General features: G+C 36.4%; 3 protein-coding genes and 1 pseudogene across 3 annotated transcripts; 1 reads left to right on the top strand and 3 right to left on the bottom strand.

The window, feature by feature from the left end:
- Positions 1-251: 251 nt before the first annotated feature.
- On the bottom strand, positions 252-3,047 carry LOC111469086. Its single transcript, XM_023114326.1, has 8 exons — positions 2,960-3,047; positions 2,196-2,379; positions 1,984-2,095; positions 1,824-1,906; positions 1,438-1,501; positions 1,220-1,337; positions 627-781; positions 252-499 (listed from the first exon to the last, which is right to left on the bottom strand). Exons 2-8 carry the CDS (start codon positions 2,324-2,326, stop codon positions 404-406), a joined length of 759 nt encoding a protein of 252 aa, XP_022970094.1. The 5' UTR covers positions 2,327-2,379; positions 2,960-3,047; the 3' UTR covers positions 252-403.
- Positions 3,048-5,893: 2,846 nt separating this feature from the next.
- LOC111468871 lies at positions 5,894-11,046 on the top strand (annotated as a pseudogene).
- Positions 10,779-11,826, bottom strand: LOC111468870 (transcription factor MYB8-like). The gene is made up of 2 exons (XM_023114002.1): positions 11,482-11,826; positions 10,779-11,410 (listed from the first exon to the last, which is right to left on the bottom strand). Exons 1-2 carry the CDS (start codon positions 11,615-11,617, stop codon positions 10,779-10,781), a joined length of 768 nt encoding a protein of 255 aa, XP_022969770.1. The 5' UTR covers positions 11,618-11,826.
- Positions 11,827-13,987: 2,161 nt separating this feature from the next.
- On the bottom strand, positions 13,988-18,776 carry LOC111469017. Its single transcript, XM_023114223.1, has 8 exons — positions 18,536-18,776; positions 16,995-18,211; positions 16,772-16,862; positions 16,528-16,685; positions 16,380-16,431; positions 15,242-15,321; positions 15,068-15,161; positions 13,988-14,981 (listed from the first exon to the last, which is right to left on the bottom strand). Exons 2-8 carry the CDS (start codon positions 18,186-18,188, stop codon positions 14,401-14,403), a joined length of 2,250 nt encoding a protein of 749 aa, XP_022969991.1. The 5' UTR covers positions 18,189-18,211; positions 18,536-18,776; the 3' UTR covers positions 13,988-14,400.
- Between the last annotated feature and the right edge of the window lie 3,033 nt (positions 18,777-21,809).

Raw genomic sequence — 21,809 nt, 5'->3', positions numbered from 1 at the left:
GCTATTCAAAATCTTTGTAAAATCTTTGTAAAAGACTGGATTTGTCATCTCATATTTGCTTTTCGTATACGAATTGAAGTGGAGAGCTTCTTCAAACAACAAGGAGCTGGAGCTGGATCAACTATTCAATCAAATGATATTGAGCATGTTTCTCAATCTCTTCTCGAGAAACAAGCGGGCTATTTCTTTGTAAAATTGTGCTATATATATATATATATTTTTTTTTGAAAGCATACGAAAACGTTAACAAATTTTCGAGCTAAAGGTAAAATTAAGTTTATGATAAAAATTTATACAGCGACAAATTTAGGAGTATTCAATAATGAATTGATGCAAACAAGCAGAGGAAAAAAAGTGGGGTTCTGTACAACTATGTGCTAAAGAATTTGTTAATCATTCTTAATTACTTTACATTAATATTTCCATTATTTGAATCAGAAGTTCCATTTCCACATCCCATCTTGCAATCACTCTGCAACGCCAATAACCAAGAATCCACCTGATAAACACAGAATATGGAAAAGGGTTTGAATTCTCAGACCAATAACCACTTCTTCAACCCCATAATTTATTATGTACGATGTTCAGTTCAACCAAAAAGCTCATGGAACGAACTAGAAACATACCTGAATCCTGGAAATGCTCGAGCATTCGTATCGCAGCCCGTGACGTGTTGAGATGTAGAATGCATATCTTACATCTTCATCTTCGCGGGAAATGCTTGGCAGCGAACCCACTTCAACAATGTCAGCTAAAAGGGTGGAATCCTGAGGGCTAATATCTGTCCATAAGTTGTTCGATTTCATTAGCGAACGGATTAAAGGCCTCGTTATATCGAAATAAGTCGACTTTCCAACAACAATATTTCCATTCCTCATGATACTAAGAACAATAGTATTTGAAAGCTCACTCCTATTCTAGTTCACATTTATATCATTGAAACATGGCATAACGTAACATGCCGTAGATATAAGTTTCTACTGTTCTAAGATATTGTCTGTTTTGGCCCGTTACGTATTACCGTCAGCCTCAAGGTTTTTAGAACATGTCTGTTAGGAAGAGACTTCCACACCCTTATAAAGAATGCTTCGTTCCCCTCTCCGATCGATGTGGGATCTCACACAAATCTATATATATTGGTATTAACCAGAGGTGTTCAAAAATGATACTTGCTAAAGTGGATGTAAAATAAAGGATTATCAGCAGGAGGTTGGAGTACCTGTAGATGATAAGTAGAAATATATACATTCTCCATGTAGGACAGCGAAGCGGGGAAGCCAATCATCGACATCGGTATCGTCAATTGGCGGAGGTTCTCCTGGTAGAGCTTCCCACCTCTAAAAGACACACAAAAAAGAAAAAAAGGCATTCAATTGTACAACAGAAGCTATAGTAAACATATGAAGTGTTGAAAGAAGATAGGGGAAAAGTGATTACGGATCGAATGTACAAATAGCCCGACAGACGAGCAGACCGCAGAATTTCATCTATGTGTTCCAACCTGTTCAGAAGAAAATTCTTTTAAAGCTTTTTCATAACCATTTGGTTTTTGAAAACAAAACTCTAAACACTACTACCTATGAGTTTCTTTGTTTTGTTATCTATTTTCTAACCATGTTTTCAAAATCCATGCCAAGTTTTGAAACCTGAAAAAGGTAGATTTTAAAAAACTTGTTTTTGTTTTTAGAATATTGATAAGGATTCAAAAGCAGATGAAGACATTTTCAAAAACAAAAAACCAAAAACCAAAATCCAAATGGTTTATCAAATGGAGCCTAAAAGAACTTGATGGAGTTATCAACAAGCATAAAGGGTTTCCTTACTGAGCTCTTAGGTGAGCTTCCCGCTCTTCAAGATTGGCGATCTCCGACCGCAATGTTGCTACTTCCACAGCAGTCAACACAACCTGCAATTTGAAGATTCATTTCAGCAATGGATGAGAAAATTAACCAAATAACATTGCAAACATGTATGACGAATTACCTTTTCTTGACCATCACTGCCCGAACCCCACGACAGGCGCCGAAAACTCAGCAAGTTCAACATGAATGCAGCACTTCTTAGTTTTTGCCGATTCCAAGAATGGTCATGTGATCTATCCTACACCAAATCAAGAACAATAATCCAATGAGTTAGTTGTCTCTTCTCTCAAATTTTCTTAGTTGCACTCCAATCTAGAAGTCAGAAATAACTACCTCGATGAATCGTGTACTCTAGGGTGTTCTGTGGATGAAGATGGGGTCCTATTTCCAGAACAGTCTGAATCGGAAGTTGAAACTTGAAAGTGATCTGGAATAATCTTTATCCTTGTGGGGGTATCATCCATTAAGATGAGTGTAACTTGCAGCAGGAATTGCACAACTAAAGAGACAATGGTTGCTAAAAAGAAAGAGAAAAAACTTTACTCCTAATTGACAATGGATTAGTTTAAGTTTCATCCAAAAGTTTTATGTACTAAGACTTAAAAACAATACACCAAGGAAATTCTGAGCAGAAAACTAAAGATATATCATAATCAATTCATCCCTAAATAATATTCCTGCAAATTTTGAAAGAAATAAAACCTAGAAAGTGATTTATGCTTACTAATTGTTCTATTTCCTTATTTTTAAATCTGTTCTATCGAAATCTAGAAAAGTACACAGATTCCATGGCAATAAGAAACTCCATCCGCTCAGATCATGGCTAATCTAAATTACTCAGTTATTAACTCAGAAGGGGTGATAGCAGAAGAACTTTAGATTTCGCTAAAATCTCAAAGAAAAACCCAGAAATCACCATGGTTTTTCTGATAAAATTAAAGGGAGATTCTCAGTACAAAGCCAAAAAAGCAACAATTTCCATGGCGGAATCCGGATGTTCATCAATAATCAAACAACAAACAGATTCCCGAAGAATTTTGGGGCAACTCTAGAATTAAACACAGAAAAAAGGGGGGGAAAGAAGAAAAGTTTCGCACCTGTTTGGGAGAGAGGAGCTGGAGTTCACGAAATGTGGCTTCGTTTGACCACTCAGAGCAAAAAGATTCTTGCGTCCGGTACAGTAGTTGTGCTTTTTTCATCATGACAATTGATAATGAAAAGACCATATTACCCTCCAATTAGTATTTTTTTTAATTAAAATTTTGCAATTATTTTTTGCGCTTAAACAAATTTTTATGAATATAATTTAGATTGATTAAATCTAAAGTACTAATATTTAACCTTTTAAATGAGCTTAAATTTAGACCAATCACAAATGAACATTTGTCAATCATGAAGAGTTCCGTCTTCTTCGCCTATCGCTAGTAGAATAGTTTTGTCCAAAAATACACCCCCTTACTAATCAAATTAAACTGATACACAAATTTAGATGCATGTCTTGTGACTATAATTTTTTAGAATTTATGTAAGGAAATCTCGTAATTAATAATTTTTTTTTTGTAATATGATATTATTCATTTCGTGTAAAATCTAAAGTTATCGGTGTAATTACAAAAAGTATGATTAGACATTACACCCTCATAACGATACCCATCACTTTATAGTTGTTATAAATAATTTAATACAAATTATTCCTCCAGTAAAAAAAACACAGCACAACTCGTATGAAACAATCGTGACCTTAAGAAACTACAAGCTGCGACAAACAACCAGAACTCGAACACCTTTCACAAGCTCAAATGAAGACGTTCTACAACCTCGAGAATACTTGTTCCATACGATCGAGAAGTATAGAGCTTCCTCTTATTAAAGATTTAAACCAATTTACATATAGAAATCTCAGAACCATAGTATTATTCAAAACTGGAAACTATGACTTTTGAAAAAGGAGAAAAGAATGACCAGAACCATAGTTTTATTCACTCTCAAGGCTCATCAGACGCAGCCACCCAGCTGCAAATAAGTTACAGAATTGTAAGTAAGAATATCCCAGCAAAAGCAAACACAGGGAATGCAAAGCCATTCTAGTAATCAAAATTTGAAATGATTTCATGGATATGGAGTATATGGGCGTGCCGCTAAACGTACATCATCATGCTAGAAGTTAACATCGCTACATCCAAGTGAAATGCATAATCGTAACACCCCGTGTTCCCCCAATATGAAATTACCTACTTGTTGCTTTTAAGAGTGAAGATTATTCCCATAGACCACTACGAGTCATTTTAGCACGCCTGGTCTTCACTTACATGCTTCGCCGAAATTTTTTTAAGAGACTATCCAATATAGGATTGCTCCAAACTAAGCATGTTTGACTCTAAAGTTTTTATAATTGAGCCACTGAAAAGGAAGGTGCACCGTGTGTTAGGAACTACGACTCTCCACAATGGTATGATATTGTCCACTTTGAGCATAAGCTCTCATGACTTTACTTTTGGTTTCCTCAAAAGGTCTTGTACCAATGGAGATCTATTCCTTATAAACCCATGATCATCCCGTTAATTAGCCGATGTGGGACTCCCTCCCAATACCTTGTAGGCATAGATAGTCACGTCAATTCTTTTAAAGTCTTTCTCAATCATCATATCCTCAAGATCATTTAAATTCAAATGTGGTCTCAGCTCATTCATGTATCCCTATTTTACTCGGGCTTTACAATAATACTAGACGAAAATGCATCAACTCCTTGTTCCATGAACGAACAAACTCTAACAAACTAAACACAACCTCCTAATCACAAACGAATGATTTGTGCACTCGACTCGCTAGTCATTACTTCGACAACGATACACATACTAAAGTACAGAACGTGACCAGATCATATTTTTTAAGGTTTAAGGTATGCATCTCATGGTGATTTTCTTGCAATAAGTCCAAATTGAAAGCTTGAAGCACATTGCATTATAAGAAACAATAGATCAATCAGCAATGATAAAAGCAAGCAAGCAGCCACCAAATAGGAATTGATTCTATTACCAAAATAGCTTCAATCTCCTCATTGGACAATGGTGTCCTTTTAGGCTGAAGGGAGGCTTTTCCTTCAACAGTTTTGGAGGCAGTTTCACTCAAGGATGAGATGAAATTTTGACTATCCACTCCACTGCTCGATGGAGTTTGCGAAGAAGAACCTGTAAAACTTTCTTCAGGAAACACATCACGAATACAGAATTCGACAATCGATAGATTACAACATGTACAACTCAACGTTAATGATCATCCATCAATGTCAGGTTGGTGTCCATTAAATCAAATTATCAACAGATAAACAATTTTAACACATCGCCAAGCCCTTCTTCTGTTCATTCTTTTCAAACAGAAGGTAATGAAATAGGCATATAAATTTACAGAAGGATTCATAATTTCACACATTTCAGAATTCCAAAAGGCATAGAAATCAACTTTCCTCTCATACAAACCTCATCAAATAAGAAAAAAAATTATGGCTCAAATTGAAACTCTTACAAAATTCTTCCTCCCCATTTTTTGAGTCAAGTTTCATTCTAAACTCTGTGATGCTTGGGTTACTAATCTGTGTCATTAGATTTCAAAATCTAGGTTAACAAAATGCTAATCAAATGTAGAAATATCAAAGACAAGCCAGCACTCATAAGATTAAACCATTAAATTGAAAAGAGAACAAAAATCTTTAGTCTCTACAGCAGTTCATAAAAGCAAACAAGCAATCAAACGATGGCACAAACCACAGTAAAACAGAATCAAAGCCATAAATACAGGTCAAGTCAAAAATCAACGAAAGGAAAAACAGAGACGATCGAATACAAACACGGACGACAATTTTCATATGTGTATAGATGATTTTCCTTGTTTGAGGAAGATCATCGATCAAAATAAACAAAAGTAACGAGAAAAAAGGGAAGATGGAAGCGAACCAGAGGGGTTGGGATGTCGTTTAGGGAATTTGATGCGAGGGATTCTCTTGATGCCCTTGACTCCACCCATATTGCTCGGTGATGGTAGCTTTCTTGGTGATGTTCTGTAGGATCGCTCTGCTCAGGTGGTTGAGGAAGATCTTCGACGGCGATTTGAAGCAAATGGCGACGGTGGGAGGTAGTGCGGTGGTGCAAAATGGTCGGAGTTTTTATGGAATATGGACGAAATGTGGGAAAATGTCCAAATTAATAAAAATAATTGCATGGCTAAATTAATAAAAATAATATTAATTTTACATTTTATCCATTTTTTTTAATATTATTTAAAAAATAAATTACGTCGTCGAGGTTACACTTCCTCCGTTCGTTTCTTCCTCGGAATTCTGTGCGATTGTGTTTCTTTCTTTGCGTCTCATTCCATGGCGTTTTCTGTGCATTCCAGAGCAAGAAGTACTACACTTGAAGAGGAAGGTGCTGAGGCTGTCTTAATCATTCAGTGGTATCAAGGATGTTAATCTGCACCTGGCAGCAACCACTTCAAAGGAACTTGTTGAAGATCCTCTGAAATCAGTAGAGCAATCCAAGCGCTGGAAGATTAAGAGTTGCTATGGTGATATTGGCTTTCAGTACAGAGACGATGAGACGATTGCTTACGTCGCCTCCCGTTCTTAACGAGGTAGCATAGGTTTCTGCTTACTTACTAACTCACTATATTAGCTATCTTTCATCTTCAGAAATTCGAGAAATGAACTGGAATTGAATAGCATATGAGAACGCATTTGAATATGATGAAATATTTAGTGGAAAGAATTAGCCTTCACATGATAGTTATCATAAAGGATTTAACGATTTAAGACTCAATCATGTTCTTACTGAAACTTGTATGATTATATTTGGGAGCTTGCTGTTTATTTAAAGTCATTCTCATATTCAGGTCGGTTTCTATGATTGGGAATGATTTTCTCATAACTTCTTTTTCCTTTTTTACACGTTATGCACTTAGGTCCGTAGAAGGCTACTCGATTTCTCTCCATCTAATGTATTGGATTTTGGTGCTGGCACTGGTTCAGCTTTCTGGTAAAAAGTGTTATGCTTGATTTCACAGGCTACTTTATTCATTTATTTGATGTAGAATGCATGGACTGTCATAAGCCTATAATAGCTGATTATATTATTGGAACGGGGCTTCCTCTCAAGCTTTAAAGCGTATGCTAGGGGAAGGTTTCTACACCCTTATAAATGGTGGTTTGTTCTCCACCCTAACCAATGTGGGACATCACAATCCACCCCTCTTCGGGGCCCAGCGTCCTCGCTGGCACTCTTTCCTTCCTCTGATCGATGTGGGACCGCCCCCAAATACACCCCCTTTGGGCCCCAGCGTCCTTACTGGCACACCGCCTCGTGTCTACCTCCTTCGGGGAACAGCGAGAAGGCTAACATATCGTTCGGTGTTTAGCTCTGATACCATTTATAACGGCCCAGATCCACCACTAGCAGATATTGTCTTCTTTAGGCTTTAAAACGCATCTGCTTCCAGTCTGCTAGGGGAAGGTTTCCACCCTCTTATAAATGGTGGTTTGTTCTCCTCTCCAACCAATGTGGGACATCACAATTGTGATCTAATTCATTTTTTTAGGGCTCTGCGAGAGGTCTGGCCCCATTCTATTACAGAAAGTTAATATAGTAGAACCATCACAATCAATGCAACATGCTGGGCGGAGTTTGATACAACGTATTGAGGAATTTTCCATTTTCTTGCTGCAATTTGTAATTTTGAACTGGTACTTATTGTAGAACACTTGTTTTTCTTCTTATACATACATCAAAATTTACACATTGTATTTGTTTTAGGCCTAAAGAACTTGCCACTTGTTCATGGTTATGACAGCATTCAGGCGCTTAACAAATATATTAGTAAGTGAGAGAGAGAACATGACCTTGTTATTGCTGTAAGTAACTCTTTCAAAATACTTTACCAGTATGTTTTGGAACATTTTTCTTTGCAAGAAGCTCCTGGCCCCTGGCTTTTGTTCTTTTCCGTTTTCTTTTGTTTATATCTCTGAAATCACTGCAAGCATGAAAAATTCTGGTAATTTAGCTTGGTAGATCAGAGTACTAATCGATGTTTCATCTTATATCTGTGGGATCAAGTCTTATGTACTCGGAGAGATACCGTCATTGAAGGACAGGGTAACCATTGTACGCCAGCTTTGGAATCTTACGAAAGATGTTCTGGTAAAAATTTTAGCTTTGGGCATCAAGTATACCAACTTTTTTCTGATACTTGTTCTTTTATAATATGACTGTATATTTAATCTATAAGTAATAAGAAAATTTTCTGGCGATCGTTTTCTTGCCATACATATACAACCTTGAAGTACCATAAATTGCAGGAATTTCTTTTCCAAAACTTTAGTTCTTGCAAGCCTACATCCTGTTTCACTGGTTCTGTTTTGGCCTTTGCAGTCTTAAGTGTAATTTTTCTTCATGTAATTTACGAAATGTGAACGTGATTTAGGTCTTGGTTGAACCTTGAACACCACATGGATCTAATATCATATCTCAATTTGATCTAATATATTGTGGATGGAAACAAGGGTATGTTGATATTTTTATTGCATCTATTTGACAGTGGATCATTTTTTACTCATTAATGATTGCGTTTTCTCCTGATATATAGAAATGGTATGAATCTGAAAACAACAAGAATGTCTTCTAAGGACTTGGTAACTCAAAAACGCGGTGCATATGTAGTTGCTCCTGTGAGTATAACAGGTTCTTTCTCTGTTCTCTTGGTTTTATAATTTTGAAATACTCCACCCATACTTACCTTTTTTGATATATGTATAATTTTTTCCTTGGTACTAATCTGCTTAATATTCTGTACTTGCTTCTATCTTTCTAATCAGTGTCCTCATGATGGAAAATGTCCATTAGAGAATTCTGGGAAGTATTGCCATTTTGTTCAGCAGTTGGAGAGGACATCTACGCAACGAGCTTACAAGGTTCCTCTTCTTAGCATTCAATCCCCTGTTTCTTAAGCATTCATGTTGTCAGCTGTATGTTATCTTATGCTTAACATGGATATTTGATCATTTTTTACAAGAGAAGTTGCAATGTTCATGTGTTCAATTTCTCTGTTTGCTTTTCGTGACCGACAATTTGCCTTCTCGCTTTTGGATCTTGCACCCATCTCTTATTTTTCTAGTGGCTCGAAATACCTGAGATATACCACTCAGTGTTAAGTCTGTGTGATAGTGAATGCCTAATGATCATCTAAAGGGGTAGTATCTGAACACATAAAATGAGTATATCAAATTTACTTTGTTATGTTTTGTATGCTTAATTATGATTAATATTCAAGAAGTTTCTTAGATGACGTAAATTCATTCAGTTCTATATGTCGAGTTCTTTAAAAAAGAAAGTAAAAGAAATTTTTTGGGGAAAGCGATTTTCCATCTTTTATTGTGGATCTTGAATGCTCTTATGAAGAATCTGGTTGCACCCTCAGTGTTTAATAAAATATATGGATCTGAGATACCTTCGCATATTATCTTTTACCTTATTTTGTGTAGCGTTCCAAGGGTGAATCCTTAAGAGGCTTCGAGGATGAAAATTTTCCTTTCGTTGCTTTCAGGCTCGGACAACGCCCTCGGTGAGTTAATTTTATTTTCTGTTTTCATGATCTCAAAGTTCTGAGGTTCAGTTCTCTTAAGAGTAATAGGATCGTTCAAATGATATTGTGTTGATTTTTAGAAGTTTGTTCGTGTATATCTTTAGTTTCTCCAACCTCATGTCCTCAGCTTTATTACTATTTGTAGACTCTCAATACCGTAAACATATTTCTCTTCATTTTCTAAACTTCACTTTTATTTATCCAGGGAACCATGGCCTCTCGACGGCATGAGATTCGAGGAGCTAAAGGAACAGCATGCCAAAAGAAATCCAGAAGATCTAGAGATCGACTACGGTGAACATTTAATGAATATAATATAATATATCCTTCGTTTCTCTTTAAACCAGCCTGTAAACGAAGACAACTAAAATTTTCAACTGTTCTCCATTGGCTACATTGGCTACAGTTTCATTAAATTGTTCTATTTGTTATTATCCTTACTTTGCCCATGGCAGAGGATCTAATAAAGTTGAACACACAAGATATTGTTCCATACCAAGAAGTGGATCCAGATACATATGATTCTGATGCCATGGAAACTGAAACTCTTGATGAAGATGGAGAAGAGGGAGGAGAGGAACAAGGAGATTAGGCGCTTGCTGATCTTGGTGGTGGTTGGGGCAGGATTGTATTTTCACCAATTCGAAGGGCAGGCATGTATTGATGGATATTTGTCGATCTACAAAACTGGATGCCTCGGAGGGATCGTTTGAGCGAGTCATTGCAACACAGAGTAAAAATCCTACTTCACATCATCAAGCTCGAAGGTCAGTCTGGGGTGATTTATGGCCCTTTTGAATTCTGTCTTCATGTCTGGCATTGCATCCATGCATGAATTATTTTAATTCCTTGAAAATGTGTACAGAAGAAGTCTATAGAGTTAAACAGCCACACATGGATTTGGAGGGTCAAATCAAGTCATTGATGGCTGATTTGATCGAGAGCATGTGTCTTAACCAGTCGAGTTATGAATCATGCTTGGGTGTCACGACACTGATGACTCATTGCCGGTAACGATGTTTATAATTCATTTATATTTGATACTCAATTTAGAGTAGACCATTGGACATCTACCACAGTGCAATTGGCCATGCACTCTCTGAACAGTAACCCTTACTAAAATAACCCAAAGATACTGCAACGCACTTGTAATAGAAAGTAGAGCCACTTTTTGTAATGAAGGCAATATATTTAATAATCATTCAACTTCAAATCCACCAAACCAAAACTGGATATATATATATATATATAATGAAATATACAGTAGAGAGAGAAAGAGGAGAGAAAGAATCAAATTAAGAAGTAATCAATGAAGGACTCTAACTGAATGTAATCTTCTCCCTGCAGGCTGAGTAGCTGTTGATAAGAATCATCTTCAACCTCTTCAATTCTTTCTCCATTTTCAGAACAGTTCCACGACCCTTCATAGAAAACTTCACACCCACCAAAAAGATCCCCACTTTCTTCCATTTCTTCCCTTCCTTTCAGCTTCTCAATCTCTCCTCCTCCATTCACAGCCAACCGATCGGTCTCGCCGCCACCTCCTTGATTTCCCGACAAAAAAGGTAGCCCGCTTGCCATGCCACTGCCCGAGTTATCGCCGTTCGAAACTCGGGCCGGTTTTCTACTGTCTGATGTCTCTCCATTTGGAGAGTTTGTAGTGATGATCTTCTCCTTTGCCTCTCCTGCATTGTCTTTGGTTATTGCCAACTTTTTGCTTAGATGGGAATTCCAGTAGTTTTTTATCTCATTATCGGTTCGGCCAGGAAGCCTACCGGCAATGAGAGACCACCTGTTGCCAAGTAGAGTGTGTAGTTTTATAATCAAGTCGTCCTCGTCGGGGGTTATGTTGCCACGTTTAATGTCGGGTCGAAGATAGTTCATCCATCTCAATCTACAACTCTTTCCACATCGAAGCAAACCTAAATTCATTCATAGAGAGCGTTTTAAGAAATAACTCCATGAATGGAGAAGAAAAGATTGAAGAACTCACCAGCTTTCTTTGGCAAGGCTCTCCAATGGCCTTCACCATGTTGTTGAATATAGCTGACAAGCAATGCATCTTCTCTAGCAGTCCATGGCCCTTTGTGTAAGCCTCCTTTGGAACAACATGATGATGTTCTTCCCATTTCTTAGAGAGTGAGAGCTGTGGAGCAACACAATATACTCTCTTTTTTATAGAGAAAGAATTGAAAAAGGGGAAGAACTCGAGCTGAGTTTGATCGGTGATCTAAAATAGAAAGTTGAAAAAATGGTGCAACGAGAAATAGAGTTTCGTTTCATTTTTTTCAGTGTTTTTGAATGTGTTTGGGAATTGGATCTCAATTTATAATGTTATTCCGAGTATCCTATATAGTCGTAGTTACTGACTAAATATTTAATTAAACCTTAATCGTATTTAATTTGGAGTTTCTTTAAATTCAAATATTTTGGTTACAGCTCCGCATTCCATTTTATTTTAGTTTCTAAAATTTATTAAAATCACTCAAAGATAATTTTTATCATAATTTATAAAATAATAATAATAATAATTTTCTAGTATAAAAAACACAATATCTAAATAGATTTTCTTTCAAAATTTATAAAAGAAATGCTTGTAGTTTTTTTTTTTTTTTTAAATAAATTAATAATTACGACTAAATTTAAGATTTATTAAAAATTCAAAAATTAAAAAAAAACCATATTTTAACCCAAAAAGAAAATTTAAAAATATCTCAAATGTTAAATAATAATTGAGTGATTCATAGAAGTTATCCCCACTTTTAAAATTTTGAATATTTTGGTAGTTTTTTAAAAAAGAAAAAGTAATATATTCTTATATTTAGAAAAATTGCACATTTTTTCTCCTATTTCTTTTTCCACCAATACCAACATAAAAACTAAAGTTGGAAAATTAGAAGAGGTAAAATTATTTTACCACAAAAATTCAATTTTTATTAAATCAAGAATAAATGTCACAATTAATACCTCACCAAATCTAAATTTTAAAATCACAAAAATTTACCAAACAAACACCCAAACCCTAGCCCTAACCTTAACTAAATACATATTTAACCTTAGTTAGTTTAGTTTAGGGTATATACCAACGACCAAGAGGTTAGAAGTTAAGAGTTTCTTAATAGTTTAGGATATATACCCTTGACTAAGAGGTCAGAGATTCGAGTTTCTTAGCGATTTAGAGTACATACCCTTGACTAAAGGGCCACATATTTGAATTTCTTAACCCTATCGTATGTGACGTTGAGTTTAGAAAGACATAAAAAAAATGGCAAGAACGACCTATAATTAGTATGAACGGGTGAAATTTAAGGGTATCCCTTGGATTGCAACCTACCCTACACAACAATAATGTGGTCATAACAATGGAAAGTGAATTGGAAATTGATTTGGAGAAGAGAAGAGGATGTGCATTATTTGTGTAGGGTATGTTGAAAGGCAAAGCTGAACCACCAACCCCTATGCTCTTGACAGCTGCCTGCATTACACTTTCAATTTAATGCCCAAATGGCACTCTCTATTCCCAAAAATGCTATCAAACCCTAAACCATATCAGACACTTTTCTATTTTCACAATTTGATTTGATACTAATTTTGTTATTTTCTCAGAGATTAAGCCATTTGAATCAGCTCTGTCATGGACAAAAAATAGTTCGACTGCTTGTGTAATAGCCTAAGCCCACCGCTAACAGATATTGTGTCCACTTTAGCCTGTTATGTATCGCGTCAGCCTCACGGTTTTAAAACACGTCTACTAGGAAGAGATTTCCACACCCTTATAAGAAATGTTTCGTTCTCCTCTTCAACCGATGTGGGATCTCACAATCCATCTCTCTTGAAACCCAACATCCTCACTGACACATCGACCGATATCTGGCTCTGATACCGTTAGCAAATATTGTCTTATTTGGACTTTCCCTTATGGGCTTATCCTTCAAGATTTTGAAATGCATCTAATAGAAAGAGGTTTCCACACCCTTATAAGTCATGATTTGTTCCCCTCTCCAATCGATGTGGGATATCATAATCCACCTCTCTTAAGGCTCAGCGTCTTCGCTGACACACCAACCAGTGTTTGACTCTAATACCATTTGTAACAGTTCAAACCCACCACTAGCTAATAGTCTTTTTTAGACTTTCCCTTCTAGGCTTTTCCTCAATATTTTAAAACGCGTCTTACTAAGAAGAGATTTCCACACCCTTATAAAAAATGTTTTGAACCCACCTTGGTAGAATCTTACCATTTGGGCTGGTTTGGTCAAAGTGGAGACATGCTGCATACTCTAAGAGTTTGAACACTGTCCCATTTCAACTATAAGGACAACCCTACAAGAAAGGTTTGAGTATGAGTTCCAAACAATATATAAATGTCATGAGCCCTTCCTGTTTCTTTTGAGTATCACAGTCAATTAGAAAGCAAGCTGGTTGACTGATAGAATGAAGTTCGTAAACATATCCCAGAAGAAAGAACAGAACAGAAACAGAACAGCAGCAGATCAATGTCATAATCAAAGCCAAGGACAATCAATTTCCTTCATTGAATGGAAATATAAACTCACAGATATCCAAATTTAGCGACAGCAAGAGCCAAAAGCCCCACCAGATAGATGCCTCTATTATACACATATAATGGAAGGACCATTGCCTCTTTTGAGTACCTAATACCTATTTCTTCTTTCTATTTCCTGAAACCAGGCTCCCACAGCCTTCACAAATAAAAGAATCATGTAATCATATAATTAAACCTGTACTATACCGATAATATCGAAGACCTGCACGGGATGTTTAACTAAATCATATAAACAAGATGGTTCAGTCAGGTCGGAATGATATATTGAGGGTGGTTCATGATTCATGAACTCCCCTTAACTCGGCAGGCTACTACTGTTGACTAAGTGATTTCAAGAGAATTGAGTCATAACCGAATAGGCAAACCGTAGTTGAGAAATGTTCTGATTCGTCCGTCCCATCCAGCGGTTACGATCACGAGACCCCACATATGCGGAGAGCTAAGCATGCTCTGGCAAGCATTCTTCAAAAGCTTGAACTCAGTCTTGCACATTGAAGGGAAAGGGGTGGTTATTGAGCTAGAATCATGGAGTTTTTCCTCCGGCCAAGTTGCAGTTCCTTTGAGCAACTCGGGAAATAGCGTGCGACTCAGAGAGAAGCAATCCGGTGAAGATGATGGAACCTTGTGTTCTCTATCACCATTGTCATCGGGATACTTTGGCTCCATTTCGAGGATACTTCCTGCTGTGTTGCAAACTTGTGTTGGGGACAATGGCGGTTCGGGCGTGATTTTCACACCAGACCAAGGTATGGCTATTGCCGCGCTACGAGAGAAGAAACTTTCGGACGACCAAATTTTCTTTTTCCGAGATGCTTTGTCCTTACAATTATAGTTCCAAACATAGACATTTTCTTCACTGGCTGAAACAATATGCTTTCCATCAGATGTAAAAGAAGCAGACATCTTGTTTCCACCATTTCTAAGACCTAACAAGAGAAACAGGGGAAGAAAGTTAACGATTCTGTTTCGTTCTTCGTTGGCATTAACCCGAAAGAGGAAACCATTGGCATACCCTTGAATTTGCAAATGACATCGCCCTCAGAAATTATATGAACCAGTGAATCGACAGAACAAACCATTAGTTTGCTCGGGTCGCTAGGCGAAAACTGTAAAAACAAAATAGCATTAATACAAAAGCGAACCAAATCGATATGCTGGGAAGACTTTTGGATGCCCACATAAATACCTCAAAGCCAATTATTCTGTTCCCAGACGACTTCTTTTTCCCGTTTAAGCATATTTGAGCATCGAGCTCCAATCGATTATCTGAATCCATAAAATATTAAATAAACTCAACATCAATACTGACCGAAGAGGCTGATTGCAATAGCACAAACTACTAGAGTGATCGATCAAATTAAAAGGTTACGGTTGTTATTGTAGCAAATCTCATAGTTCATAGGGTGATCGACCAAATTAAGAGTTCGGGGGTGTGATTGTAACAACCCTATAGTTTAGGGATGGTTTGTGCAATTTTTCCAAAAGTAAATTTGGCTCACAGTTTAATAAGTATGGATTTATGGAGCTTGAAGTTGAGAGGCCTTGATTTGTACAATCGTACCCTACATCACACCCAGCCCAAGCCCACCACGAGTAGATATTATCTTTTTTAGAGCTTCCTCTCAAGGTGTAAAACGCGTCCATTATGGGGAGGTTTTCACACCCTTATAAGAAATGTTCTGTTCCCCTTTCCAACAAATGTGGGATCTCGTGATCGATCTCTCTTGGGAGCCCAGCGTTCTCGCTGGCACACCGTCCGATATCTGGCTCTTATGCCATTTGTAACAGCCCAAGCTCACCGCTAGCAGATATTGTCCTCTATGAGACTTCCCCTCAAGGTTTTAAAATGCGTCCATTAGGGAGAGGTTTCTACACCCTAATAAGAAATGTTCTCTTCTCTTCTCCACCCGACATGGGATCTCAAAATCCACCCTCCTTGGGGTCCAACGTCCTCGCTGGCACACCGCCTGGTGTCTGGCTCTTATACCCTGTGTAATAGTCCAAGCCCACTGTTACCAGATATTGTCCTCTTTGGGGCTTCCACTCAAGATTTTAAAACATGTCCACTATAGAGAGGTTTCCACACCCTTATAAGAAATGTCTCGTTCCCCTCTCCAATCGATGTGGGATCTCACACTGATTTATGACAGTCAATCAACTCGTCTTGCAACTAAGAAAGTCATATCACACTACACAAATAAATTGGAACTAGAGGCAAACCTTAGCATTTCCAAGGAGTTCTATGCATATCAAGTAGATTATATTAATTAAAAGAATAATAACACAACATAAAGAGAAAGAACAAAAAGGATTAGTACGCGTACCTATAATATTATAGAAACGGCAGTTCCCGGTCATGGATCCCACGATTCCTCCCTACAAACAAGTAAAATAAGAAGGTAGGAAATATAACACAAACCGGGATGGGGTCGACAAACAAAAGAACACGAAGATGACAAAACTATATCAAACCTTTCCATCCGGTCTGTAACAGACAGCGCTTACAATCTCACGGATATCAATATAATCAACCACTTGACAAGCAAGAACTTCCCAGATCCGAACTTTACCATCAATCGAGCCACTTATGAAGTGATTTTCATCTTGAGGGTTGAAACTAACACATGTTACTGCAAACGATGCAAATGAATCATCAATATTAATGCGAAATCAAGCATTCAACAAACACAGATATACGTATGTCGAAGAAGTCTACCATAGTTATTATGACAGTAAACTCTTAGGCATGTGTCACGTCCCAGCTGCCAAAGACGTACTGTCTTATCGACAGAAGATGATAGCAGAAGCTGCATAGAACACAAAATTAGTGGCCATTTCAAGAGCATTAGAGGTATCATGATTCATGGCAACCATAAGCATATATCCTGAAGATATAAATTCAAATAAATGCCCACGAAGGGGTGGTTCGGTATACTGACCCCTTTCTTCGACCAAGATAGATCCAAGATCTTGCCACTGTGTCCCGAGAACTCGTGCAGAGGTTTCTCCAATATTCTAAATAGCTTTGGTGGGAAAATTACACACGCCGTGCTTGATGATCTCTTCACTTTCGTCTTGCCTACAGACTCATTTGGCACATCCAAGGGTTCTAATTTGGACGAGTGATTCATTGAGAAGTATAAAGAGGAAGGATCAACATCGTGAATGTCGAAATTATCGAATTTCACATCCTCACTCACTTGCCATACACGCACAATGCCATCTTCACCAGCAGTAGCCAAGTATCGTCCATCAAAACTGAACTTCATTGTAGAAATCGACCCTTTATGTGCTTCGAATTCTTGTCCTACAAAAAGGGATGATAATTCCTTGGAGTTCTTTTTATATGGATGAACACGAACTTGTTGTATCCCCGTCTTAGACGATGAATTGGAAACACTGCTCTTTGTTGCGCCCTCCCCATTGTCGACTATACAAGCAACCGTACCCAATTTTCTCATCCAACCCTTCTTCGCTTCTTTCCTGGCATTGACTATAGGTCCAGCCTTTTCAACGTTTTTCCGAAAGAGTTTCCGAACCAAGGGAGACTGCCCAATGTTTCTCTCGAACTCATCAAAACTAAAGGATCGGTTCGAACCAACTTCCCGTAACACGCTCAACGCTCCATCCTCATTGAAACTATCCACAATAAACTCAGTCCCATTGTCCAAATTCCTAATAGTACAATTCTCCTCCACAGCAACATTTCCTGATGATTCCGGAGCCTCGTTTAACATGGAAGACATAGTAAGACTTGAAGAGAACTCCCCAACAGAACCAGAAAGTCTCAACACCGTTCCACGATCTTCCCGAATTCTGTCCCGATGAACCCATCGACACGAATCACCTTCCTCTTCATCTCTGATATCAAAATTTTGATCCAAATCCAAACCCATCCATTTGAAGAACTTGTTTCTGCGCTCATAAACACTTTCCAGGTCTCTCATCCATCCCCCATAGCTTAAATTTTCAAGAACATCCTTATCATCCCCAAAACTTGTACTACAAATCTCAGAGCAATCAGATCCCCAATCAGACACAGAGGAGATCTCCTCACGAGTATCGTAGAACCGTTCAAATTCCTCCTCACTGAAGATCAAATCCATCAGTTCTTCTCTCTTATTATCCCTCATCGTTCAAATCCATGGAATCCTGACTAAAATTTGATAGATAAACACCAAATCAGAACCCACCCGTTTGAACCGTCGCACACGCTCAACAATCAACTATGGATCATCGTTTTCAAGAATTCACAAAAATTTACAACAACAAAATGAAAACCGTAAGATCCACGGTCACAAAGACATCATCAATATAATCAAAACAGGAACATCTAATCAGTCCACAAAATTGACCACAAAACAGAAACCCCAGAATCAAAACCAGAGAAATTACAGAAGAAAAGAGGAATTAGAGAGAAAAAAAAAAAAATACTGAAATGGGTAAGGAATGATGGAGAAAATGAAGCGATTGTTCTTACTGGGTCAGCCCAGAACTCGGGTCAAACCCATCTGGGAGTCTTGCTCTTTTTGGACTCTTCTCACCGGCGGAGTTACCAGATGCGGAGGCAAAGAATAGTGTGTGTTGATATTAACTGTAAGCAAAGCGCTTGAATGCCACAGGCTGTGACAACAATTAAGAGTAATGGAAGCTGAAGCTGAGGTTTGTGGAGAATCTTAGTACACGGAATTTCAAGCCGCTCTTTCTTCTTCGTTTTTGGTCAAAATTAAACTCTTTTCTTAATCTATGTTACTCTACTTCTTCCATTAACACATCATTTGGACTCAATTTGGATGAGTCTGAGTTATCTATAATAATGGTATGTAGCACTAGTAATCAATGTGTACGTGAAGATTATGAAGTAGTATAGTCGTGCTCGTATCGTCTATTTATTAACTTTTATAATAAAAATCCATCAAAATTCTCTAAATTATGAATATGTCAATATGAACCTAACTCAACTGTAATTAATTCTATATTATTTTTTATATACTCTCAAAAATTGTGAATATTTAAAAAAAATTGAGAGGAAAAGATAAAGAGGAATTTTAAAAGTGGGTATATTTATTTTATGGTTGAACGATGAACAATTGAATGGTTCAACCACTTTTGAAGCTGTTATCCACACCTTTGTTTTTTAATTTTATTCCATTTTCTAAGATCTTTCCTTATCAATTACAACCCAACTTTACCTTTTTTTTTTAATATTTAAAAAAAAAGGGTGAAAATGGCACGAGCGAATTTAATATAGATCTTTTTAATTTTTTTTATTGTTCTTACAATTTTTTCGTATCCATCACTAATAATTATATATATCTCGATAATATTTACGACAGATTTAAATTTATTTATTTATTATTTATTGAATATTGGAAGAAATTCAACAAATAGCTTAATAATCTAAAACGATAGTCGTAAAGGCCATAATATTTAATTAAGTCTAATTTTTATTTTTATTTTCTTTTTGTAATTTACTAATTGTTTTATGTAGAAAGGCATCTCTATTATTTGGTATTTTATGGAATTAAATTATTATTTTCTTTTTTCCTTTTTAAATAAGAGAATATAAGCCAAATAATAATAATAAATTAAAAAAAGAAAAGGGGATGAAAAGAGTGGTCAACTTCATCTAGTGGGTTCTACCCTAAGTTGCATTGGAAATCTTCTTTGATTTGAATGTCTTATAATTCATAGTTGACCCACAAAAATAAAAGTCATCAACCCCTTTGGTAAACTTAACCACACATTGACCCTAGTAAGAATTTAACCCATCAAAAGCAGATAAAGTCCTTCCACGCTTCTTCGGTTTGCTGGAGCCAAAGCTAGTTGGATTGGAGAAAAAAGTCGTAAGCGTAATGGAGAGTGACAGAAGACGTGCTCGTACGGTTCAAAGATGTGTATGATCAACTCATTCATGGTCTGTCATGAAATCTTTATCGGTCCTAGCCGCTCTATCTACTTGTACTCGTAGCTTGATTAGAGGTCGACAACTGTGATCCAGTACAAAAACATAAGTCAGTCATCAAGACATTTATTTATATATTTTTTTTAGAATTAATTTATAATTTATAGTTTTTGTGTCCAATAATTGGGATTTTATATAATTATTATTTGAGTCTTAGATTCAAATAAATTATTTCCTAATTTAGGTATTAGACCACCTTTTAGATTTGGGTATTTCAGTCATTTACTAAATTTTATTTTAAGATTTTGAAGAAATTATGTTTTGCTATTTTTAGATTTGTATTAAATGTGGCTAAAACTACAAATTATTTCCTAATACAATGGGTATTTCAGTCATTTGTCAAATTCGGGCCCAGCCCATTCTACCAAGCAGGGCCATGCTCGGCCCATGTTGGTGGCCCAATGCCACAATTTGACAGGACCTAATGGAAAACTTTAATTTTGCGTCCATTTCAATAATAATAATATTTATTTCAATATGGTCAAACATGACTTAGTGTTAATTAGAGAAGTCAACAAGCTGGTTGAGGAATCATTCTCGCACACTATGGGACGGGCATGTTATGTCCATTGATATTGTCGTAATTGTTATAAACAAAATTACAAAATTGTCACTCTCGTGCACTATAAATATGTTACGTCTATAGACAAAATTACAATATTATCCTTAGTTCAAGTTTTTTTGATAAAATATTCAAAAATGTTGAGTTATGTTTAAATTGACCAGTATAAATTTAATATAAAATAAATATAATGTAAAAGACAAGAAGTCATGATTATTGAAATATAGGAAATAGAACCTCCGGTAGAATGTCCACTTCGCCCTTCGGTGGACAAGAAAAATTCATCACTAGATTTGGTGGGTCCCATATAGGGGAAAAAATCTAGTCTAGTCTAATCTATCATGTTCCTCGTGAATCAACGGCTGTGATCTTCTGATCGGCTCCCATCGCAATCAGTTTGACCTAAATTAAATAAAAATTCCCGCACTGGATTTTTTTTTTCCATATTTAAATAGGAATAATTCACACACACACAGAGCATATCGATTATCTTTTTTAATTTTTAATCTTTTGGGTTTTTTTAATTTTCGGTGCCGACTGCTGACGTGTGACGCACTAGCACATGCGGTCCACGTTTGAGAACAGCCTAGTCACGTGACTTCATAAGATGGGGACGTTCAACTCGATTTAATTTATATTAAAAAAAAAAATTAATATTTTGTGTTCACTTTAACTCCATAACTCGAGTATCCAAATCTAAACCATAAAAATTGAATTCAATTATTTTTTTTTTAATTTAAATTTGGCGAATTTTGAAAGAATAAAAAATTCAATTTTTTAATTCAACTCGAAAAAATGGGTTACAACTCAATCAAACACAATTTTACCTTATAACTGATGTCAGTGACGCCGTTATAATTTATAAATTTTTTATATTTAAGTATTATGATAATTTAGTTACTAATAATATGATGTATTGTGGATAAGTATGATTTTTTAAAATAATTAAAAAAATAATTGGATGACCCAATTTATTCGGTTGAGTTGAACTTTAGTTGGGTTGCTTAATTCACCCGTTCAACTGGAAGTAAAAGAGTTTTTTTTTTTTTTGTTATTTATTTTATTTTATTTTAATTGTAACCGCTCAAATTCATTTATTAGGTTTAAAAGTTTCCATATTCTTATAAAAAATGTTTTGTTCTTCTTCTCGGGGCCAACGTCTTTGCTGGCATTTGTTCGTCTCTCCAACGTGGTATATTACAAAAAAAAAAAAAAAAAAAAATTGGG

This window comes from Cucurbita maxima, unplaced genomic scaffold (assembly GCF_002738345.1).
Source record: "Cucurbita maxima cultivar Rimu unplaced genomic scaffold, Cmax_1.0 Cma_Scf00038, whole genome shotgun sequence".
Taxonomy (NCBI): domain Eukaryota; kingdom Viridiplantae; phylum Streptophyta; class Magnoliopsida; order Cucurbitales; family Cucurbitaceae; genus Cucurbita; species Cucurbita maxima.
Note: the sequence above shows the minus strand (reverse complement) of the source record. Positions and strands in the feature narration are given on the sequence as shown.